This window comes from Mesoplodon bidens (genome assembly GCF_964165515.1).
Source record: "Mesoplodon bidens genome assembly, chromosome: 8".
NCBI classification, from domain to species: Eukaryota; Metazoa; Chordata; class Mammalia; order Artiodactyla; family Ziphiidae; genus Mesoplodon; species Mesoplodon bidens.
Genome location: NC_138165.1, coordinates 70,507,586 through 70,533,360, shown reverse-complemented (window position 1 = coordinate 70,533,360; position 25,775 = coordinate 70,507,586). Strand labels below are relative to the sequence as shown.

Genomic DNA, 25,775 nt, shown 5'->3' with positions numbered 1-25,775 from the left:
GCCCAGAGCCAATGCTCCTGAGCCCCAGCTTGAGTTCACCTCCCAGGAGGCCCTTCTGCCTCCAGAGAACAAGAAATCCAAGCAGGTTGAACCCACAGAAGAACTGATAATTCCAGAAAAAGAACAGGGACGGTAACAGGCAGAATCAAAGGCACTTTCAGTCCTACAGAGGGGCGGCCACAAGATTGCTTTGGATCAATGGGTTCTTCACACCATTACACAGCATGGCTAAAATGTAGGGCTCGGGGTGGGGACAGATGCCTCAAATATGATCATCAGTTTATAATATTCACATTGTCACATAAGACCAGGTAAACCAGACTTGGGTTTTGCAATTTACATATCCAAGTTCACGTCCTTGTGACAGCTCTACCACATTTCTACCCATTACTGTTCAGTCCCTTTGAGATATGAAAAGGGTTGTTTTCCATCATCCCTTGGTCCTTCCTTCCCTAGATGCTACATTTAAACTTCATCTTCACTTTTCAATGCTCAACCCACCCTGCTCTTAAGGATCTATTGTTGTTTTGTATGACATAAAATGATAAACATTGAATTTTGACACACCCTCTGAGCCACACTAATTCAACACCTACACATGAGACATTTGTTTTGATTCATTATATGTAACAGAAATCATACAGAGGAGCCATGTTTTATGCAGGGATAGGTCTAAAGTCAGCATGTAAAATAAAATCACATAGCAGCTAAATTTGTTATTCCCTTAAACTAATTTGGAATGCATAATTTTGTGTATACAGCCCTACTCAGTAATATATATCACTTTCAAATGATTCCACTTAATATAAGTGAAAAATATAATTTTCAACATTTTTTAATTTTGTAAGAAGAGAGAGTGAGAAGCTGGTATTCTTCATTGAGTTCTGAATAAGGTAGCTGGTTTGCATTTTAGAGTGCATGTTCTGTTAAAAAAAAAACCAAAAAACAAAAAACACAACCATGTCTTTAAGGGCTAGAATCCCACGGAGCAGCAAGATGCTCCTCTCTGAGAGTCACACAAGAGCTAGACATGCAGCGGAGCACTAGTTGTTGGTGTCATGGTGGATGCATGATTAAAATAAATATTTTTGTCCTTCTCTCACTTTTATCTTGTTTTTTATTGTTGTGTAGGCTGTTGGTTTGCTAAGCCAAGCACTTTTAGTTGAATTCCCATAAATTAAATGTGTATGTGTATGAAATGCAACTCCACTGTAGAGAAAAAAATGTGTATCAGGTTGATTACCCAGCAATGTTCACTTATTTGTCTATTTACTCTAAATATGAAGTTTGACTCCTTTTTACTGGGGGGTTGAATCTCCTATTGCCACTGCTGCATGCAAAAAGATGTCCATATACACGTGCACAGATGCATGTGGGCATTACACATACACATGCACATACCGCCACCACTGAGGGGGCAGTATATGAAACACTCTCCTCCAAAATCTCCAGTCAAGGTTTAATCAACTTCGTCCCACTAACTGTTAAGCCCCTTGGCATCTACAACCCCACCCCACCCTTGCCATGTGGCCAGATGTCTCATCTACTTCCTTGTGCCCTGGTAGTTGCCTACATGGTGCCTACAATGCCCCTTTGGGCACTGAGTTCCTCCGGGACCCCACCAGTACCCTGCCCTGGTCCAGGGCCCTGCTGTGTGCTGCAGGCTCTGCTGCCCTCGCTGTGACCTGTACTTTTGCCACGGCCACCTTTCTGCCCCCAGCACTGCTGGTAGTCTCTATTGTTGCTGCATGTGCTGCGGTAACCAGTACTGCTGGCTGCCTCTCCCCTAGAGAGGCAAGAAAAAGAGGAAACCAAGACACTCTTGGGTACTAGTCAGCTCTCTCCTTCAACAGTTTAAGGTCTGAATTTCTGGGTTATATGGAGTCTTGAAGATACTACTGCAGGAGGAAAGGAGGGGGCCTTGTCAGCAAAGGGCATATTTCAGGTTAGTTGATGATGGGAAAATCATTAACATGAAATAACAGCAACAACAAACACTTACATAGCACTTAGAACACCCTAAGCACTGTTTTAAGTGCTGACACACATTAACTCATTTAAGGCAACTGTTTTGGCCCCTTTCAATGTTAAGAACATGTTGCTACCTGTACTGGCCTCCTAGCCCCACCCCCAAACTTGCCAATAGGAGGGAAATCCCTTTCTCTCCCATTGTCAGCCAGAGTGACAGTTCTGTCTTCCCAGTCAGGGCATACTCAGATTGCATATGGTTGATAGCTGGCTTCTCCCAAATTCTAGCAGTCCTAGATTACTAGATTACAATATAAAGTGTAGGCGTCCTAGGAACACATAATGTGTTTGCATTCACATTTTTAAACTCGTTTTATAATGAAAATGAGTAGGAAACGTTTATACATATATATATATATATACATGCGTATGCATTGATACGTTTATCTCATATATATGAGATACACATGATATACATATGAGAAAACAAATGTCATATATATATATATATATGAGAAAAACATATATAAAATGTAGAGAGAAGAGTATAATAAACCTTTATAAACCAGTCCTAATTTCAACAATTATCAACATGTGAATAATCTTGTTTCATCTATACCCCAGCCACAGAACTATTTTGAAGCAAATTGCAGACATCCTATTATTTCATCTATAAATACCTCAGTATGTGTGCCAGTTATCAGTTTAACATTCCGCAGCTCCAAACCAACCCTTCTTTGTTCCAATGTGTGATTCTGGAACTGGACCCTAGAAACATTTCTCTTTTGCCAGCTGGCAAGGTGTTACGGACATCACAGAGACCCTGGAGGTGGAAGGGGTGTCTCTTCCGGGCCTCACTGTGCTCTCCCCTGCCTGTTCTTGTAGTTGCAGGCAGCCGCAGCTCCACATAGGGGCACTCACCTCCCAGAGAGATTGGCAGCACCCAAATGGATGGCTTCCCAGTGAGTTCTGCTGGCATCTCAGCCAACCTCCCAGTGAGTCTCACATGTGCTCAGCTGGGGTCTTCTCATGATTTTATATATGTGTGTGTTTGTATACAGCTCTATGCAAAACATTTCCATGATTCTAAAGTTATAGCTACAAAACAAAGAATATTTCGTGCAGTCTAGCTTCCATTCATGTCCTCTTCCTTTTCCTTCAAGAAATCATTTTTCATTAATTTGTCAATTCTACCACTTTTAAAGATAAAAGCAAAACTATTCACATTCCCCTTTCTTTAAAAAAGGTAGCACATTATATGTACTATTTTGCACTTTGCTTTTTTCCACTTAACAGTATATCCTGAAAATCACTTCGTAAACGTAGAGAGACTTCTACTGCAGTTGCTTAGTATTCTCTGAGTGAATGCACGGTATTCAACCATCCCTGAACTGGTGGATATCTGAGTTGTCTCCAGACTTTTGCTATTACAGGCAATGCTTCAGTGAACATGTCTTTTCATTTTTGTATCAGAGTATCTTCGGTATTGTATCAGTTAGTTTTTGCTATCTATAGCACATTACCTCAAAACTTAGTGGCATAGAGCATCATTTATTAGTTCAACATTCTGTAGGTCAGCAATTTGTGCAGAGCTCAGCCCTGTCCTTCCTTCTGCTGTTATCACTCATGTGACTGAAGTCAGCTGTCAACTCAGTTGGAACTGGAGAGTTCAAGGTAGACTCACTCACATGTTGGGAGGTTGGTCAGCTGTCGGCCAAGAAGCCACGAGTGGCATCTCACCCTCTGGTAGGCTAGCTAGCACTCACTTATACGTTCTTGTCGTGCTCTCAGGGTTCCAAGCACGTCAAGAGAAAACAAGACCCAGTGCACAAGTACTTTTCAATCTTCTGCTTGCATTAACTTTGCTACTGTCCTAGGGTACTCAGACAAGCTCACTGTCATGGGGAAGAGGGTGACTACCCAAAGATATGCACACAGGCAGCGGTATTCTAGCAGTCATTTGCAATCTGTCACAGGGATAGATCTCCAGAGACAAGGTTGTTGGTTCACAGAGCAAATTCAAATGTAAAATTTCCAAATCCCCCAACCTCCTAACCCTAAGGATTAGACCATTAGTATTCCCTCCCACTATGAATGAAAGTGCCTGTTTCTCATAGTGTCAGTGCCCATACAATAGTGTGTTTTCAAACTTTAATAACTTTGTCAATCTAAAAGTGAGTGATGGTATCTCAGTGGCAATTTAATCTGCATCTCTCAATATGAATGAGGTTGAGCATTCTTTTCATATGCTTAGGACCATTTGGATTTTATCTGTGAACTGCCTATATTTCTTATCCATTTTTTCGCTATCAGTCGCTACAGAGTGATTGTTCTTCTCCACTTTTACAAGCTTTGTATATATTAGGACTATTAGCCCTTTGTCAGTGATATAATTACAAATATTTTTCCCAATTTATCATTTGTCTTTATGCTTTTTTAACCGTGCAATCTTTCCTGTGTTTCTGGATTTTGAGCCATCGTTAGAATAAGTTTTATCCATTCCCAAATAATGGGGGAATTCACCCATGTTCTTCTAATATTTGTGTGTGTTGGGAGGAGGGGATCTAAATATTCCAGTTTCCCTATCAAGATACCACCTCTGTTGTAAACTAAATTTCCTTAACTAATTGGGTATATATTCAGTTGACATTTAAAGTATGACTAATTCCAAGTGAAAATGTGAATTAGTCAAATTCTGTATTCCTGTTCTCCATCTCCGCCTCTACCTATAGCTGAATTTACACTCCCTTTTAAAACCAATTCAAACCCCATCTCCTGTCCACACTGTCCAGTGAGTCAGCAGGAGCCTCCCAGTTTCCATATTGCTAGGTAGTTGAAAGTACAAATTCCTGGTTGTGTGATCTCAGGCAAATTATGTCAATCCTCCTAAATCTTAGTCTTTTTATCTGTAATCTGTGAGGATAACAAAACCTCCCTCACAGGGTCATTTAATAGAATCAGTGAGATAATGTAGGGAACTCACTAGCATAGTACTGGCACATAGTAAGTGCTCAATAATTATGGGTCACCCATTAGAGAAGTGGAAAGACCAAGTAATGAAAAAAGGAAAATACCTAAGACTGGGAAATGTGCAGCTTAATGCAGAAAAAGCTTTGTTGGCAGTGATCAACATGTGTGTATATAAACATGTGGGCACAAACTGGGAAAGAACACACAATTGTGTTTTCTTTAGTGTGTTTCATCCAGGGATGCTTCCCTATAGACTGAGAGTGGTGGGCTCTTTTCTTGGCAAGGAACTTTTATACTCTTGAGTATAACAACTCTGAATCCCTACCTGTGAGAAGAAATGGCAAAACCGTAAGGAGCAGAAGACACTTCTGGTCAGCTCAAACCTTAAGAAAATCAGATTTTCGACTCAAAATGTGCTCAATAGCTGAGCATTTGACCTGCAAACACTGAAGTTCCAAGGTGCCTCTTGCATGCCTGGCACTCCATCCCAGAGGACTTCATGTCATGTCCTGCCAGAGGTTCCCCTTCCAACTCCTGACTCAGAGCTGCTTGGGGCAGATGGTATGTTCATGGTAGCCAACTCCTTCAGCCACACCCGTGGGACTGCAAGTCCTCCTGCTCAGCTGGTCTTCATTCTAGCAGTTTCTACCCCTAGAATCTAGGATGTCAGATGTAAATCTTGAGGGGGAAAAAATAGATATTAGCAAGGGCAGTCCTGGAGCTAAATTGAAACAAGACAGAATAAAAAATACCAAGGTCATGGAATTACACTTGTGAGGTGTGTGAGGGTGCTGGGTTTGGTAGCACTCTGGCATGGCTGGAACAGGAGTTACATAGTTCAGTGAGGCAATCTAGAGCTGACCTTGGCACATGTGAAACTTTTACCTTTAGTTAAGCTAAGAGTGGTTTTTAAAATATCAGAAAAGTGACTGCCACTGGAGCCGTGGGGAGGGGGATTTGCTTGGGAAGATGCATGAGGGAAGTTTCTGGAGTGATGGCAATGTTCCATATCTACATAGAGGCTGGAGTTACACAGGTGGCATAAGCATTTGTTAAAACTCACAAATGTACACCTGAGATTTGTGCATTTCTTTGTAAATTTTATACTAAAAACAGCAAAACCTTGAAATCTAGTGAACAGACATGCTGAAATAGAGAAATATTTAGCGCACTGATGTCTGCAATTTATTTGAAATGTATTAAAAATGGACTAATGGATGTCCAGAATAGGATGAATAAAAACAAACATAGGGCTTCCCTGGTGGCGCAGTGGTTAGGAATCCGCCTGCCAATGCAGGGGACACGGGTTCAAGCCCTGGTCTGGGGGGATCCCACATGCCGCGGAGCAGCTGAGCCCGTGCGCCACAGCTACTAAGCCTGCGTGCTAGAGCCCCCGAGCCACAACTACTGAGCCCGGGTGCCACAACTACTGAAGCCTGCATGCCTAGAGCCCGTGCTCTGCAAAAGAGAAGCCACCGCAATGAGAAGCCCGCGCACCACAACAAAAGAGTAGCCCCCGCGCGCTGCAACTAGAGAAAGCCCACTCGCAGCAACGAAGACTCAACACAGCCAAAAATAAATAAATAAAATAATTTTAAAAAAGAAAAAAACATAGATGGTAATGGTAAAATCGCGCTGTTGAGTACACACATGTTTACACTACAATTCTTTCAACATGTTTGAAATTTTTCATAATAAAACGTTGGGGAAAGTTACCTAATACTTTATCAGAAGCAAACCAGCAAACTCTGGATACACAGCAATCCTGAGGACTGTTACTGGGAAGATAGAATTCCTCCCAGCACCCTCTGCTCTCCTCTTGGCCACTGACCTCCTCCCTGACACAAACCCTGGCCCACACATCCTTCCTCTTCCCCTGCACCTTCATAATGATGCCCACACCCTCTGGGCAAAGGTGAATGGAGAAACAGCACAGGGCACTCAGGTATTGGGCAGACTTCATGATGAAGACTCAAGCCGACATGCTATCCTCGTAATCGTGGTAAATTGTCAGGACACGTACTTTTCTGCACCCAGAAGACTGTAAAATCTTGTGTTTTTTTTTTAGAAAACCTAATCGCAATTATATAAATTGCTTAATATTCCAGATTTTAAATTATAGAAAAGATTGTCTCCTAATAATGGCATGGAGAAATGACCAGTACTTGCCTCTTATTTTCACTGCTCACAGGGAAAGAACATAACATTTGTTAAGCCCTAGATACAGAATAGATGTTTTGCATACATTGACTCACATAGTTCTCATAGCCCTGCCAGCATATAGCCCCAATATCTTCATTTTATAATGAAGCTCATGATTATAGAGCCAGTAAATAGTAGATCTAGGACTCAAACCAAGATCTCCTCAGCTCAAAACCAGTTCTTTTCACCAAAGCACATTGTCTCTGGCATTTAAAATAGGTTATGTTCTGCAAAGCTAACATAGCTCCAAGAACAACAGCAGTCACTTGGCCAGGATTTGACAAAATACCACTAGTAAAGCAATAAAATTTATAAGGGCAGTTCGTGTTCTACTTCAACTGTTTTTACCAAACCACCACCCACCCAAAGGTATTTTTAACAGTTTACACTTCCCACCAGTATTATTGTTAAATGTAACAAGCATACAAAACTTGGCAACTATTCCCATATTTTCTGTAGCTTTAGGGGCAGTTCAGGGTTTAATAAACCTGCTTAGCTGAGGGGAATTTACTTTTGACAACGGTACTGCCTGTTCGTAAACTAGAATTAAACCGATAGCCCAACTTCTCCTTAATGATCTTCCATATGATGCTTAAACCATCAAAAATTCCTATCCAATAATGAAATAATGGAACCTTTTCCTCACATTAAGCCAGATGTCTATACTACTGAAACGATATAGTAATCACCCAGTAGATGGCACTAATTGTGCTGACCACTCTGTTTCTATTGGTTTTCTATCTTAATTAGTCCAGAGACTTAGGTCAGAGGTCTTACTCAGCTCCCTACTAGGGTTATAAATATTTAAAACAAAAGACTAGCCCCACATGGCAGTCAAATCATACCTGGTATATTACTTCTTTATGTAAAGTATTTATGGTATCCATCTCTCTGAACAGAACAGGATTAAGATCTTAAGTGGTAGGTTCTGTAGGCATTCTCAGTAATATTTATCATGCCTCCAACCCCACCAGCACCTCTCTACATAATAAAGTAAGAAACTGAGGAACGCTTTGGGGGATAGGAGGAAGGTAGAAGATGCTGCAAACCGATTTGCTGAAATAAGCAACAATAAAATCTTTTTTTTAAAACAGAAACCTAGGGTGAAAAGGCTTATTTTCACTTTGATCTATATAGGTCCAAAGGAAGCCAGGCGATTCCACTATGGGTAATCTGATCTTAAAATATTCTATTTGAACCTAATTCAAAACTCAGTGCTCAGCTCACATCCAGAGGCCATACTCAAAACTCCATTCTGCTGGGAACTACTCTGCTTTACCCATCAATTCTGACCTTCATAGGTATATGCTTCCAAGTACAATTCTTCCACATTTTATAATACAGAACCTTGGTATATTCTGGCCTCACAAAGATAAACTGGTACGTGTATGTGTGTACATACACTTCAAAATAAAGTTATTTGTTAATGGGAGATATCAAGGGCAGGGAACAAAAATTTTCAGGGACTTTGTTTCAAGTGCAGCTCTCCCAGACCTACACTTAAAAACTCTCCTTCTGGTAGAGCAGAGAAATAATCCATACATTTAACAAGTTCTTGGGGAGAATCTCGTATAGGTTTATAAACCATTCCTTGAGAGTTTTATTCAACATCTATTCAATTTGTGGACCAAAAAACTGGACTCTCTCTTCTATGTGCAGAAGCATAAATTTTGATGGCATGAAAACTTAAAAAATGTACTCAAATTTTTGAAAATGGTTAAAGACCTGATTTTTAAGGACATGTCAATGGTCCTTCAGTTGAGGCTGTTAGACAGTAAACATGGTATGACAGTGAGGACTGTGGTGTGTCAACAGTCTCAAGAGACCTGAGCTCTAATATAATTCAACATCTAGTCCCTAAGTTTTCAGGAGGCATGTTTTTAAAACTTTGGGAGCCACGGTAGGATTGTGTATTACCTATCAAGACCTTTAAAAAGACTTAAGTGATTAAATGTCTACTAGCCAAACTTGTTAAAATGTTCACCTTCTTTACATCATACTGATTATCTCATTGTGGTAAACAGCTCTTCGTAACATCTTTGGACATAATGTTCTTAATGAGGAAACATACTAAATAAGGGGCTTGTGAGATAGTCTGGACTTGATTCTCTTGCCTGTGATTAGTGCTTTAAGAAACATCATTATACACTTTTAGCTCAGAAACCTGGAGTAATGTGGTCACAGTACTGGAAGACAAATTCTTGTGCATCCCTAACAAAGCAAACCTTGAGGAATTTGGAAAACACTTGAACACACCTGGAAAGTAGAATGTTTTTCTCCCTCGGGTCCTAACATACCATCATTCATGATAGTGCTGTTTTTCCAAGGTCACAATTAGATTTCCTCAGGAGCATAACTTAACTGTTAGTCATTATGGCTACTTTGTGAAATGTGGGCTGTTTACTCCATTTACTTAATAACTGGCTGCAACCTCAATACACAGATTTTCACTACGGCCAAGTGTATCTGCTTTTACCCCTGTCATTAAACCCATACCAGAGACCGACTGTGACCCTCTTCTACTAGAAATGTTCACCTTCATCAGACAGGGGATAAAACAAATTAAGAGAAGGAAAAATAGATTAAAAAAAAAAAAAAGAGGCCATCATAGGGCAAGTTTTCCCAAGAACAACTCTAGAGGTAAGAACAGACTTTGGTGTGGAAAAGTGTTCCATGTTGATACTGCTTTTCACATGGTTTTCTGGTTTGTTGTCTCTAGAACCTTTGTGAATACATTAAAGTCTCTTAAGAGTCATGGCAGCCTAAAATTGCTTGGAGCAATCAGTCATTATGGTACATTATGACACTTAATGGTATTATTAAGGGATAAGAAAAGGGAAGTCATGTCAGTAAGTAAACTGGAATGTCAGATCCATATAAACTAACAACTGCTACTGTGTCTTAAGACTGATGTAAAATACTCTCAATTTGCACCTTCTGAGAAAACTTTTTAGTTTATCTTAAAACTGCCTATACTTTAAATGTTCTTTATATATCATAAGATTACTTTTTTACTAACCTCACGTCTATTTGTTTTTAGTATCACTCCCTTGGCATTATTACTCAACCCAGCAAATTAAACATCCTTAAAATGTTAAATGATAAAAATACAAGTGACAAATACTCAGTGATACAAATATTTAGGGTAGCCTCAAGTTAAACTGTCCTCAAATTTAAAACGCAATTACTAAAACTACAGGAACAAAGCAAAAATGAGTTGGTATACTATAGGAAAACCAGTCTAAGTGTCCATGAGAAAGCATACTGCAGCCTTCACTATTATACATCATCTGGGCTTATGGGTTTCATCTTTCCATGTCTGTACTGTAGCAACTCCCAAAGAACCTGCCTAGACAGGAGGGGCCACCTGCCTAATGAGACTTCAATCCACTTCAGAACTGGTTTGTAAAAATAAAGTGGGGCCCAAACCTAGCAGTGTGTATTTCTATACTAAATGGCTTTTGTTTTCAGTAGGTGTTTAAACTTATTTAAAAGTTGATAGCTGAAAGCGCCAGGAAGGAGGAAGGTAGGAAACTTTCTTCCTCTTAACTTCTTGATGAGTACTGTCCAAGCAGGCTGGGAAGGCAAATATTCATTATGGATTGTAACTCACTTTGCTTTGGTTTTGAAGGCTTTCCTTAAGAAAAAAGAAATTTGTTAATAAATGATTAAAAAAATACAGAACAACAAGGTTAAATGATTGAGGCAAATGTCAATTACAAAAGTAAAAGATAAGGTCTTTCTCTACTTAATCTCAACACGTTAAAGGGTAACAATACTTCCACACCTAACCCTGCATTTTCTTCTGTTCTCGAGGTATGACTAGACAACGAACATTTGACTGCTTATTAGGAGCCAGAAATCATTCTACTCATTCACACAGGAAAATCTTAACTATACAAAGGGGTAATATTACTCACTTACTTGTTTTTATAGTTATGGAACCTGGCTTACAGAGGTTTCAAGTGGAATAACTTGCCCAACATCACAGGTGAAGAGAAAATAAGGCCAGGATTGGAAGCTCAGCAATCCATACCTGATTATTTTAATCTTCCAAACTCCAAAATCCTTTCTTTTAAAATCAACTTTAACACTAATCTCCCACAAATAACTCAGCGTTAGTGCTCCTATATCTACTGAGATTAAAAAAAAAAAATTATGTACTAATTTGTAATTTTTTTTTTACTCCAAACATCTGTAATTTTGTGAACATCTTTAAAAAATACTAGTCACAAAGCCAAATTAACTATAATCATCAGTATATGAATAAAGGAAAAACTTATTTCTATAACATATAATCCCCAGTTACTGAAATACTATAAACAATAAGCTTCTTGAGATTATTATTTCGTCTACCCCTTAACACTATCCACACAGTGCCTAATATGTGACATACTGAAATACCTGTTAGACACACTGGATTAGAGCAAACGAATATCTGGCACAAATGTTTATATTTAAATGCTATGGCACTTTCAGAAAACAAAGTCCACTTAAATTATTGTTATTTGAAGTGGGGAAAAAAAGACACAGTGACAAATACAAAGCTAAGTAGTCACCAGGCTGAAGTCATCATTACAACTACAGTAAAAGGTACTGGCTCTCCATTGTAAACCATTCAAAGAGCAAAAATAAGGTAGGTCTGTTAACATTAAGTTTTATTCAAGAGATAATGCTGAAGAAGAGTTTAATTCCAACAAAGGAAAAATTTACCAGTTATCCACCCTACAGTAAAAAGTGGAACTGGACACCATTTACAACACATAAATAAATTCTACCTTTACATTTCTAAATAAAGCTGTATTTGCTTCTTTGAGAGAGCCATTTCTTAACTTTTGCTGATAAGGCTTTGTGAATTGTGTTCAGAAACTGACAATAAACACACACACATACCCTTCAAATAAAGTAAGAACCTAGGAATTTCACTCCAGGCTGAGTTTCTGCAAGTACCTAGGATGCTATAAATTAAGATTACATTTTTCTACATAAATTCAATTTGAACTGCCTTCACTATAATACTTATCTACCATGATTTGTAAAAATTAGATCAATGTTTATTATGACTTCATAACTCCCTCAAATTAAACTTCAATATTTGACATAGTAGTTTAAGAAAATAAACATTCAAGGCCTCAGTTTTAAATTTCCATTCAGTGTAATGTACAAAGCTGATAAGTATTAATAGGACTACCCTAAGATAAAGTAAATGTAGTTTTCTTCTAAAAATTTCTTGTTATAATACAGATCACATTCTATTCCATAATTCTGATAAAGAATATGTTTTTTGGTAACAGAACAAGAGTTTAGGATGATTCAGTCCCTGGAAAATCTTAATGGCAGTCACTCAATGAAGAAGTCAATCATTCCTGGAGTCACAAACACTCAAAAATTGCTGTTAGCATTAACCATGTTTTTGCTTTTTTGGTGGTTATTGCTTTAGCTGGCAATATCTGTTTTTTAAGACAAAAGAACATCTCCCACTAAGCCTGCTTTAGTTGGCCATATCTGTTTTTAAGCCAAAAGAACATCTCCCACTAAGCCTTATTTTAAAAATTACAAAGTTTATACAGAAAATAGACTCATAGAGGCTAAAATGCTGATGTCGTAAGTAACTCACCCATGAAATGGGTGCAGGTATTTTAGAAGATATCCAAAGATCTTTTTGCTCTAAAAATAAATGCCCCTATTCTTCAGTGTCCCCATTCTTCAACAGGAGACTTGAGCAGCTTAATAGTTCTGCTATAAAAACAAACCACTCTTGTTAACAAACCAAAAACATAAAAGGAAACGGATAAAGGACAGTGTTCACAGTTAACAATAAATAAAAGTGCAGTTAAGTGTTCAAGTAGAGCACGTAGTTTAAAAACTACATGTGTGTATTTGGCATAGGTCATCTTTTAAAGGCTCTCCGAGGGTCCCTGCCATTACTTATTGTGGTCATGACTGTTTGATTATTAGATGTTCCTGGTAGCTGTGGATTTACAGGTCCCCGGCCATTGATTCTACCAGCATATGAAAATTGGCATCCCCTTGCTTCTGAGCCAGTTTGAACACCATTTCCTAAAAAAGAATATAAAAAATCATCACCATTTTCAAATAGAAGTACATCTATTTGAAGTTGTAACACATGCTATTAATGCTTACAAGTAATATTATGGAAAACAAACTCCTTTATTTATTTTATTTATTTATTTTTTTAAACTACTGGATAAAACTCAGCTTGAGTCCTAGGTTTTCCCAAATGTATAATTACTGTAAATATATTAACTTGATGCTTGCATTAATAGGGAGAGGAAAAAAGAGCAACTTGGGTAATAGAATGAGAAATTAATAAAGTAGGAAAAAAGCATAGATAATGCACTACCTACATTATAAGGGAAAAAGAAAAAGCAAAATGGTATATAAGTATTGGCATTTGGTTCAAATAAGGTTAACAATGTTTTAAAGGAGACAAGTTAGTAATTCTAACTTTTTAAAGGAAAAACCAAAGCGTCCCACAACATAATGATCATCAGCTGTGCTCAAACATGTAGCCAACAGGTCAAATAAAACTTCAGCCACCTTAAAGCACTCCAATCACAAAAGACTTTTCCTCTGTTCTTTAAGAATAAAGGCTTCAAAAGACCTTTAACAGGATGCAAGAACCACTGAACTTTGAGAGTATTTGAGGGGTAAAGGCCAATCTTTTAAAGAGGCAGCTATGAGCATGTGAAAAACTAAGGTGAGCATCAATCTGAAGATAAACTGCTTTCAGTACACAAAAATAACCAGTTATTCTGCATTTATTATAAATAATCACTAGATTACAGAAATTTTGTAAAAATCATTGGAAAATAACATAATGAATCACCAAAACTTAGATTTCTTATTATTAGCCAACGTTCACCCAGTAACTGGCCCAAATGTTTAAATACAGAATGTGCTCAATAAATTAACTTAAGAGGGAATCTGCTTTTTAGAAAAATCAGTTATATTTTCATAAGATAGATTCCCTTAATTCTTACACCTGATCACAAATATACCAAAAAAAAAAAAATCTTACCCACTGGTCCAAATGTACCTGTACCCATATTACTATTCATGGAATTATTCTTCTGTTCACGGTGTGCCTATTAAAAAAAATGCTTTAATTTAATCAAATGAAGATTTTTTAAAAAACATACTATTATAACATGTTGTAGCCATTGTTTTTTTTAACTTTCAAGGGTTTTTTTAAACAATTTAAAAAGATTTATCCAAGTCCTTTCAATGTTAAAATATTCAGGAATGTTTCCAGACCTTTCAAAGCTCCTGTTATGTCTTACATCTTCCTGATATTACTACCTGCTCCTCGAAAGTGCTAAACTGCTAAATGGCACATACAGTCGTCCCTCAGTATCCCAAGGGGATTGGTTCCAGGACCCCCCCAGATACCAAAATCTGAAGATGTTGAAGTTTCTTGTGCAATATGGCATACTGTATAGGAACATTCTGCATCAGCAAATTTAACCAGTGCAATCCCAGTTGGTTCAATGATCCATGGATGTGGAGGGCTGACTGGACATTTCATATATGATACTACAGATACCTATACAGACTCACAAAACATATAAAATGGAAAAGAATTCATTAAAGAATCTTTAAAAAGATTCTTTTAAAAATTGTCTCCATTATACTTAGGATATGAAAAGCTTGGCAACCTAGCCACAGATTTGTAGTACACAGTCAAAATTAGCCTAATCATAAAAACAGACAATACATTTGGATTAATTACCCCTTTGTTCTGCTGTCCTCGATAATCTGGGTTAGGTTCACTGAAATTTGGCACTTCTGAATAAACCATACAAAATCTGAAAGACAATAAAGGACAATTTGAATGACTTCTGAAATAATCAACCTTTCTTTACATAACACACGTTAACTTTCAGGAATAAAGAACGTAGATGTCAAATGAATTACCAAACAGCAATATGCTAACTAACTCTATTCATTTACAACAAAAACTTTCTAAATGCTTGTTTCATTTAAAAAAAATCAAATATTTGATTGCCTACAATGTTTAAAACATTCTATTTTGTATTTTAATTCTTCTTCTGTCCTTGTCAAAGATCAAGGACACAGAAACATATCTTTGTCCTGTTTTTCCACATAGGCTGATTGATGCCTCTGAACCATGTTTAGGGTTCCAGAGTTTTTCCAGCAATGGTGATGGATTTGCACTAATCCACTCACACACTTTCATCCAGTCCCTCTTTGACCAATCACTGTGAATCTGCAAAGATAATCATTCAAGGTTAAAAGTGGATTTTGCAGGCATGAATAAAGACAACTGGCTATCAAGACACGGTTTATCCCAATGCTTCTTATCAGCTGACTATGGTGTATATTGATAAACATTACACATAAGCATTTTCTTAGCTCCTCAACCCACAAATAAATCAAAATCAGTTTTGGTAACTCCTGGACTGACCCTGACAAAGTCACTATGTATTGAGTGACCCCCAGTGGTTCTTCACATAACCGACCTCCATTATTATACATACCTCTCTATACAGGAAAGTCAGAACAGGATCCTCAATCTTTCTGTAATATTGATGCTAAGACCTCTCATAATACATTGCTCTACTACTCTAAGTACGAACATAAGTGAATCCTAATTTTCCTCCTAAGCAAAAGCGAAGTGTTACCAGTTTCTGATCTTTAAAAGCTAGCAAGGGCTTCCCTGGTGGCGCAGTGGTTGAGCGTCCGCCTGCCGATGCAGGGGACGCGGGTTCGTGCCCCGCTCTGGGAGGATCCCACATGCCGCGGAGCAGCTGGGCCCGTGAGCCGTGGCCGCTGAGCCTGCGCGTCCGGAGCCTGTGCTCCGCAACGGGAGAGGCCACAACAGTGAGAGGCCCGCGTATCACAAAAAAAAAAAAAAAAAAAAAAAAAAAAAAGCTAGCAAGATTGCTTATTTTTCCCGAAGTATCTTATTCCTGTAGTGTAAAATACATTCTTCCTTCCTTTATTTATTTATTTATTTTTGGTGCCATTTGTGGCTTCTCTCTTTAGATATCCTCTATTTTGACAGGCATTAAGTTGATGTCAGGCATTAACCAAACAGAATGGACTTTATGATTTGGCTCATTGCCTACACCATACTTTATGAGTACATCCCAAATGTCTAGGCCAGCATGGAGGCTGAATTACCTTTACACCCCTAGAGAGGATGGTTCCTCCAAGTCAGGGTGGAGATTACCAGGGTAGTAGTTTATAGAAGCTTGCATTGTGGCTGCCTGTACAGTACCTAGACTGTGGATAAATACAGGACTTCAATTGTCATTGCTGCAAGTCCTTTTACATATGGGTACATATTCACCCATAAGCAGAGAAAAAGAAAAATTAAACTTATGGCCTAAAACCCACACCCAGCTTCTTAACTGGCAATTCACTAGATGACAGAACTTACTTCAAATGGCACTTGTGACATCTGAAAGATATACATTCCCAAAGCCTACAGAAACGGTCCCACTGGGGATTGTCTCAAGTGCAGCTTCTTAATGCTCTGTGACAGGAAAAACTGACATTCTCAACCACAGGAAACAGTACTGATAGGTGTTAAACTAGCACATACATGCAAAGTTAAGCTGCTGCAAGCATTCAGTTTACCAGTCAAAAAGTCAACAAATAGGTTGATAGTTTATACCTACCAGTTATTCTGTACATATTATTTGTAATTTATTCAATTATATTAAATGCATCTTGATACTTACTCCCCAATTTTTTGAAGTTCTCCACCCCTTCCAGTATAAAGTGTCAGACATCCTTTCCACATGGATGCATACCTAGAAAGAAAAGAAACATCAGTTCTATGGAAATATGTATATTTCCTTCTACTTAAATAAATCTTTATACTATTTTTTTTGTATTGGGGTGCAGGTGGGGCTCAAACCCTGTATCTACCATTGATTAACTTGTTACTTACTAAGGAATAATGCAAAGAAAACTCTACCGCCAAATTTTGACATAATTATATAAATGATAACTAACCCTAGAAAATAGAAGTCTTTTTGAAAAGCAAGCATTGTTATACTCCAAAGATCACATCTTTAGTCAATTAAGAAAGGGAGAACATTCAAACTGCAGAGATTCAAGCAGAAATTACTTTTCAAACACAGGGCATATAAAATCAACACCCTAGTGTTTACTTTTACACGCATGTACTTGGTCTACCAGATATTGATATATTTTTTCCTTTGCCTCCATAAAACACATAGGCTAGTATGTGTTATTCCTAAGCTACTGAAAATTTAGTAAAATTTAATCAAGGGGCTAAAAAACTGTGATCACAAATCTTTCGCTTATCTGCTTTTCCAAATTCCCAATTTTTAGCAACAACTTGACTGAACAATTATTTACCGAGAACAATTTTGAATGCAGGCAGCATCATTAGATAAAATAATCCTATTCACAAATCTAAGACAAATGTAAATTAATCAATATTATAAAATAAGCCCAAGACTTGGGTTTCAGTGGTTCTTTGTACAACTACTATGGTAACTTCACGATTTAGAAAGATAAATTATAACCAAATATTGTTTAAGTATAATGATAGTTCATCTTTTAATACAGGTTAATAAAAATTTTCTCGTTTCACATTATATATTTCTCTTCATTTAGTAAAGGCTATTTATTAAAGACTCCATTCACCACTTTTAAGTTACACAAAAAGTGACTTAGGAGACTGCACTAATATTTCACCTTACTAAAGTAAAAATTAATGCCTATTTTGAGAGAAAATTTGAAGTTACTACAACTAAAACATTTAACTTTCACTTACTTCAGGAATGAGATCAATGTTTGCAGGGTTTTCTGATATGCATGCCAATATTCAAATTACCATTATTGAGATGTATACCTTTCTTCAAAAGCTACTTTTCTTAGATTCAACCAGAATTTAAGGGCCTTACAATGGGCCAGACTCTGCTAGATATGTTACTTTAGTAAGGTATAAATATTCCCATTTTACAGAAAAGGAAGTTGAAAAGTGTAATAACTTCAAGGATACACTGAAGTTAAAAAACAGTAGTTTCTTTGGTTTTGAATTTTCCTTTAAACTGTACTCCTTGGTAACTATACTCCTTAAAATTCTATAGATACTATAAGGCTACTGACTTAGTTTTTCCAGTTTTTTTGATGAACACATTTATGTATTTTCTGTGACTACAAAATATAAAATAATTGAAAAGAGATGCCGTTTACAGTGTGTAAAATAACTTCTAATCACTGGATGAGATACTTTGGCAGCCAAAAAACTTTAATTATGCTAATTCTCACCATATCCTCCCAGGTAGAAATTCTCTTTTGTGCAAGTTAAAGATGTGGAAGTTTAAAAGACATAGCCAGTGTCATAATGAGTCAGTGTATAAGAAAAAAAATGTCTAAGTCCTGACTCTCACTTCCTTCTTTGATGATACGCTGCCTCACTTCCTGAAGATGTTGTAAGACCTGTAAGATACTATCAAAGGGCTCTAAGCTCCTACTTTCAGGGTGATCCAACACTTTTCTGAGATTCTATTTACTATGCCAACGTCAATCTCCACCCACTTTTCCTACAGTTATGACCAATGAATTATTACAATTCTACTGATCATAAAGCTTCCAAAATCTATTTTTAAGACCCCTTTCTGGCATTTTATCTTCCTAATACTTGGTAAATCTTTAAAGGTAGTCTAATTACTAATCAAAAAGAAAAAGGTTGTACTAAATTATTTTTAAAAGCCAATCTGCCAACTAACTCTTTTGGACAGAGGTATCATAGACATCTTTCTGCCAAATATTTTCTGCACATCATTTTGCTTTTGTACAACATTGACCTTACAGCAGTAGGCACAAGAAATTATTTTCAAGAACGTGCCTTCCAGATATTGTAAACTTCCTCTCTCAACTTTCACATCCGAGTACAAATCTGACACACTACAAAACCTACTAAATTCTCCAGCTACAATCTCGATTTACGTCCACACTGTCTAAATGAGTATACAAATAAAATACGGGAAGGATCTCAAAAGTCATTAAAAAGGGGAAAAGGTTGGAAAAAAAGCGAAATGACAACTATATTAAATAGTTTATGAAAAAGATGAAGTATTGATTATGTTAGTTTTAACAATCTACTAAAAAAGACTCAATAATCCCAGAACAGTATTTAAAAATCTACTTAATCTGTAAACTGAGGGTGGGGTTGTTTAGACTCGGCTGAAACTGACTGCTTTTAAAGGCGAAGGTGTTACATCCCAATGCCGTCCATCACCTGAGGTTAACAATGAAGGGGCTTAAAAATCCTCTGGGTGGCCCACAGAAAAGATGAAATTTTAGAATTTGCCAAGGTCCTGGGCGTCAGCCAATTCCGATTCCGCAGACTCCTACTTGGGAGGCACTCTGATTCCCCAACCCTTTTATGCACACCTACCCTCTGGTCAACCGAATAATATCCCCTGGCTGTATAAGACCTCCGATTTCATCCCACACGGAAATAGTGATGCTGCCAGTTTTATCTGCTACTTTGCATGATCTCACTTCATGGCCGTCTTTGGTTTTGGTCACGCGTCCTGTGAGGATTTAAAAATCAAAATGGGGAGGGGTGTATTAGATAATGAGGACTTCCAAAAAGCTAACTCCTCCTCCGGGATCAAAATGCACCTGAAAGGTGGGAAGAGGTCGACCCCGGGTTCTCGCCGCAGGTAGGCTACGGCCCCAGCTCGGGCCAACGGGGGCCACGTGGATGGGGGAGGGAAGAGGAAAGGGAGGAAAGGGGGACGGGAGCCCCCGGCTCGCGGCGGCGGCGCCCTTCCCTCCTGTCCCGGGACGCACAGAGGGCGGCGAGGCGGGCTGCGGACCCCACTTACCTATCTCCAGCACAATAAAGACGACATTTAAGTTTTTCAGTCCGGGCTTAATATCTTTTATAAAAAGAGGGGGGTCGTTGTCCCCGTTCATACTGAAGCAGGTGCTGCTACGCTGCGGAGACTCGAGTGGGCAGGGAGCCTGACAAAGCTTCCCACCCCCCGGGCCAGGGGCGAGGGCAGAGGGGCGACCTTGGGCGGGGGTGGCGAGAGAAGGGGCAGAAAGCGGTTAGTCAGGAACCAATGAAACCAGTCCAGACGGCACTGAGCCTAAAAAAAGGGGGAGGAAAAAAATAAAATCAAAACCAAAAACGCTCACAAGTTTAAAAGAAAAAAAGACGAACCACTCCGCACACCAACCCCGCTCCCAACGGGGCGACAGGAAGGCAAGCGCGAGAACTGCCCCCTTCTTTGGATAAAAGGAAGAAAAAAAAAGACAGCGAGAGGACGCCTCTGCCCTGAGTCCCGCTCACACACACACGGGCGTTGCCCTGTCTGTCCCGGGCTCCGGGGAGTGACGGGCTGTGACAGCGAACCCGGAGCAGAGACCAAACTACCGCGCACCCAGAGTACCAAACACCGACTGCGGAACGCGACCGCGCGCCGCCTGGACCCCCGGGTCGCCCCGCCTCTTGTGACGTCCCATGGCGTCTGGCTCGCCCGACGCCCCGCCCCCCAGCCGCTGACATGCCGTCAGCGCGGGCCCCGCCCCCTCAGCCGTCCAATCGACTCTCGGCTCCGCCCCACCCTCCTCCAGCTTCCGCCGTCGCTGCGCAGCGTCGTCTCTACCCTGCCTAGTCTTACTTCTTCAGGTTTCTACCACTTGCTGTCAGTCTTCTGGGTTTTCTTGCAGTTTCTTTTTCCTCTCAGAGTTCAGTCCTCCCCCCCGCCCTTTAGTTTCGCAGTCACTGCTAACGGTTGCTGTGTTTTAGGACCCAGTGGGTAAGCCAAAAAGTATGCGGTAGAGTAAGAACAAGGTTCAGGCTAGGGTGGCTGGTCTGGGTTGAAAGAAAAAAAAAGGTAGGGATGGGTCGTTAGCTGTAAGGCTGGAATTTTAGGGCCGGAAGGGAAGTTAGAGATCAACACAACCGCCTCATTTTAAGCATATTTAAAATTGGGGTCCAGAAAGGTGCGGTAGTTTGCTGAAGGTCACCCAGGAACTTTGTGAGCAAGCAGGGCATCAACACAAGTTGTCAACCTAGTCTTGGTGCTTTTCACTCTATAATGCTAGGCAGATAGACAAGTAGTTAAATTCCTTTGCAAATTTATTATTTTTCCTTACGCTTCTCTAGATTACATCGCTTCCCCATGTTGCTTTTCTTTATGCTTGTTTGTTTTTTAACAGACTATTTTTTAGAGTAGTTTTATGTTAGAGTGGAAGGTACCGAGATTTCCCTTATACTCTCTACCCCGACACAGGCATAACCTCTCCCCATTATCAGTATTCCCCAGAGTGGTACCTTTGTTGCAGCTGATGAACCTACATTAGCACATCATCACCCAAAGTCCATATAATTTACCTTAGGGTTGGTTCTTGGTGTTGTACATTTTATGGTTTTGGACAAATGTATAATAACATGTATTCACCAATATAGTATCATACAGAGTAGTTTCACTGCCTTGAAAATCTTATGTGTGCCACCTACCCATCCTTCCCTCTCCCCTAACCCCTGGCAACTACTGATACTTTTACTGGCTTCATTTTCCAGTATGTCATATAGTTGAAATCATACAGTATGTAGCCTTTTCATATTGACTTCTTTCACTTAGTAATATGTATTTAAGTTTCCTCCATGTCATTTCATGAGCTATCAAGTCACGCAGTTGTTTTCGTACATACAAAATAACTGTGTGACAACAGTGGGAGACCCTGAAACATTATAACCTGGGGAGGGAAAAGATGCATAAAGTTTTCTTTATGTTGTGTAGTGAAAAGGACATGTGCTTTAGAAGCAAACCTGGGTGTGAACTATTTACTAGCTGTGTGACCTTTAGGACAGTTGATTAAGCTTTCTAGTCATAATTTAATCATCCAAAAATAAAAGGATGTCTACCTCACAGAGGATTGCATGGGCTCATAATAGTGCCTAGCAAATAGTAGATACTCAATAAATATTTTCCCCTTGCCTATTTTCTATGATTAAAGAAAAGGAGACAATAGTAGCTTAAGCTGTGATTACTTAATCTTTTCTACAATTCTACATGGTGATTGCTAATTTTTATCCCCATTTTACAGATGATGAAATTCACCTGAGACCACATAGCCAGAGAAGGCCAAACTGAGTTTTGAATCTAGGCAGTCTTGACCCCAGAGTCTTCCGGCCTAAAGGTAATTTTTAGACTTAAATTGCAGTAGTGGAATTATGAGTAAAAAACAGACTAAATAAATAAAGTATTAGCAGCAACATATATCTATAGGGCTTTAGAGAATCATGTAATTAACTATTTGAGATGGTAACAGATACATTGAGAAGAGTATCAGAGAATTTGTGTGGCAGAAGACTTTTTCCTTGAATCTTTCTGAATATTTTTAGCTCAACCACACCACTTCCCAAACATCTGCAAACAAACAGCATAGATATATTACAGCACAAGAAATGAGTTTCAACGATAATCACAGCATTAACAGGGGTGCAAGTCATTCTTAAGGAAGCAGAAGCTTTCAATTCATGGACAAATAAAGTCCAGTGTGCCAAAGACACTGACGTAATGCTGGAAAATGATGTAAGATAATATTATAAGCATGATTTCAATATCCAGTAAAACAATGATGAAACGTGAGTTAATGGCAGAACCACATCCAACATCAGGGCTCCCATAGACTCCCAATCTGGCCCAGAGTTTAGGCAAAGAAAATTAGCCACTCCCTGAACCCTGGGTCATTTGTTCCCAGAAAGGGGATTAGGTAGGACTGCTCAAACCAATTTTACAGACATTTAGAAAGAGGAACCAGACACTTGGGAAACCAGCCCCACAAAAGTAGAAGCTTGTGCTCAGAGGCACAGCCCAACCCAGCCCTGCACTTCCCCCACAGGACAGAATTCAGTCGAACATCTCTCACTTCCTTTCCTCCTAACTCAGCAGTTCTCAGAAAGGAAATGGCAACAAGTGCTTTCTCATCCACCAAAACTAAAGGCAGTCTTGAGAAACAGGATGGTGTGGGCAGTTTAGGAATTCTTCAACCCAGGTCAGTCGGTTTAAACTATCCCTGATCACTCCTCAAGGGTGGTGGTTAATTAAAAAAAAAAAAGAAAGAAAGAAAGGAGATGTCTAGAAGAGCAACTGTTGCCACCCAAATAATCTTTCGTAATATTACCATTCAGTGAAATAAACAAAGATCCATCAATGCCCAGCCAGTTAGATCGTAATGACTATATTGCTGCTGCTTTACTGTCTTTGCAGGATTACTTCGTGGTCTTGCTTCTAAGACTGTTTGTGGGCTTTCATCATTTTCATAGCGCAAACAACGATTTATTCTGAGGTGATGAGAGGTTTATGCCCAGAAGCTCAACACCACTACTCCGTGTAAAGAAGATATTGCTTGGTCAGATCCAGTAAAATACCAAAGGGCATCCATTAGAATCTTGTGCATAAGTTTGCCCACCACTCACTACCCGTGCTCCCTACCAGGTTCTGGTTTCTGGGACCCCAGTGGTCATTTTCACTTTCTTTGTACTATTCGTCTATTTTAAACTATTACAACATCAGTAAAATACCTGGCCAAATACTATTTGATACTAGACATATTGTGCAGTGAAACTAACAATAAAAAAATTAACAAGAACTACAGTGTTCTCACATTACAGAGATAATCCACTTTGTAGCATAATTGGCAAGGTCAAAAAAAAAGGTCTTAATCTTCTTTAAAACATTTAATCAAAAGCCTCATAAGTAATGTTTAGTAATATTTAAACACAAATCATCCCTAGAATGGTAAATGCTGACACGCATTGAGCATTTGCTATGTGCCAGGCATTTTACGTTAAAAGCACTGTATGCTTATTTATATATTAATAATTCATGTGAAGTGGATTTTCTCATTTTATATACTAAGTTATGAAGCTGGAATTTAAAACCAACTATCTGTTACATACAATGACCTTTTTTCCAAAACAGGTTATTTTCCCTAAAAAGTGCATTTTTAAAAAATTTTTTAATTTTATTTTATTTATCTTTTTATACAGCAGGTTCTTATTAGTTATCCATTTTATACAGATCAGTGTATACATGTCAAGCCCAATCACCTAATTCATCACACCACCACCCCCATCCCCCTGCCGCTTTCCCCCCTTGGTGTCCATACATTTGTTCTCCACATCTGTGTCTCAATTTCTGCCCTGCAGACGGGTTCATCTGTACCATTTTTCTAGGTTCCACATATATGCGTTAATATACGATATTTGTTTTTCTCTTTCTGACTTACTTCACTCTGTATGACAGTCTCTAGACCCATCCACGTCTCAACAAACGACCCAATTTTGTTCCTTTTTATGACTGAGTAATATTCCGTTGTATATATGTACCACATCTTCTTTATCCATCTCTCTGTCGATGGGCATTTAGGTTGCTTTCATGACCTGGCTATTGTAAATAGTGCTGCAATGAACATTGGGGTGCATGTGTCTTTTTGAATTGTGGTTTTCTCTGGGTATATACCCAGTAGTGGGATTGCTGGATCATATGGTAATTCTATTTTTAGTTTTTAAGGAACCTTCATACTGTTCTCCATAGTGGCTGTATCAATTTACATTCCCACCAACAGTGCAAGAGGGTTCCCTTTTCTCCACACCCTCTCCAGCATTTGTTGCTTGTAGATTTTCTGATGATGCCCATTCTAACTGGTGTGAGGTGATACTTCATTGTAGTTTTGATTTGCATTTCTCTAGTAATTAGTGATGTTGAGCTTTTCATGTGCTTCTTGGCCATCTGTATGTCTTCTTTGGAGAAATGTCTATTTAGGTCTTCTTCCCATTTTTGGATTGGGCTGTTTATTTTTTTAATATTGAGCTTCATGAGCTCTTTATATATTTTGGAGATTAATCCTTTGTCCATTGATTAATTTGCAAATATTTTTCTCCCATTCTGAGGGTTGTCTTTTCATTGTGTTTATGGTTTCCTTTGCTGAGCAAAAGCTTTGAAGTTTCATTAAATCCCATTTGTTTATTTTTGTTTTTATTTCCATTACTCTAGGAGGTGGATCAAGAAAGATCTTGCTGTGATTTATGTTCAAGACTGTTCTTCCAATGTTTTCCTCTAAGAGTTTTACAGTGTCCGGTCTTACATTTAGGTCTCTAATCCATTTTGAGTTTACTTTTGTGTATGGTGTTAGGGAGTGTTCTAACTTCATTCTTTTACATGTAGCTGTCCAGTTTTCCCAGCACCACTTATTGAAGAGTCTGTCTTTTCTCCATTGTATATCATTGCCTCCTTTGTCATACATTAGTTGACCATAGTTGCGTGGGTTTATCTCTGGGCTTTCTATCTTGTTCCATTGATCTATGTTTGTGTTTTTGAGCCAGTACCATATTGTCTTGATTACTATAGCTTTGTAGTATAGTCTGAAGTCAGGGAGTCTGATTCCTCCAGCTCCGTTTTTTTCCCTCAAGATTGCTTTGACTATTTGGGGTCTTTTGGGTCTCCATACAAAGTTTAAGATTTTTTGTTCTGGTTCCATAAAAAATGCCATTGGTAATTTGATAGGGATTGCATTGAATCTGTAGATTGCTTTGGGTAGTATAGTCATTTTTCAATATTGATTCTTCCAATCCAAGAACA

At 38.7% G+C, this 25,775-nt stretch overlaps 1 protein-coding gene and 1 long non-coding RNA gene across 4 annotated transcripts; one reads left to right on the top strand and one right to left on the bottom strand.

The window, feature by feature from the left end:
* Positions 1-10,850: 10,850 nt before the first annotated feature.
* Positions 10,851-20,595, bottom strand: NABP1 (nucleic acid binding protein 1). Of its 2 annotated transcripts, none has more exons than XM_081242009.1 (7): positions 20,480-20,595; positions 20,004-20,270; positions 19,568-19,706; positions 16,872-16,943; positions 14,894-14,969; positions 14,183-14,249; positions 10,851-13,200 (listed from the first exon to the last, which is right to left on the bottom strand). In XM_081242009.1, exons 2-7 carry the CDS (start codon positions 20,092-20,094, stop codon positions 13,031-13,033), a joined length of 615 nt encoding a protein of 204 aa, XP_081098135.1. In that variant the 5' UTR covers positions 20,095-20,270; positions 20,480-20,595; the 3' UTR covers positions 10,851-13,030. The 2 variants fall into 2 exon arrangements, with proteins under 2 accessions (XP_081098135.1, XP_081098136.1); XM_081242010.1 differs by having other exon boundaries at positions 20,565-20,583.
* LOC308621449 lies at positions 19,738-23,736 on the top strand. 2 transcript variants are annotated; one of them, XR_014016464.1, is made up of 3 exons: positions 19,738-19,838; positions 22,237-22,329; positions 23,403-23,736. It is a non-coding gene; the product is annotated as an uncharacterized lncRNA (long non-coding RNA). The 2 variants fall into 2 exon arrangements; XR_014016465.1 differs by lacking the exon at positions 19,738-19,838 and adding an exon at positions 20,798-20,942.
* The last annotated feature ends 2,039 nt before the right edge of the window (positions 23,737-25,775 follow it).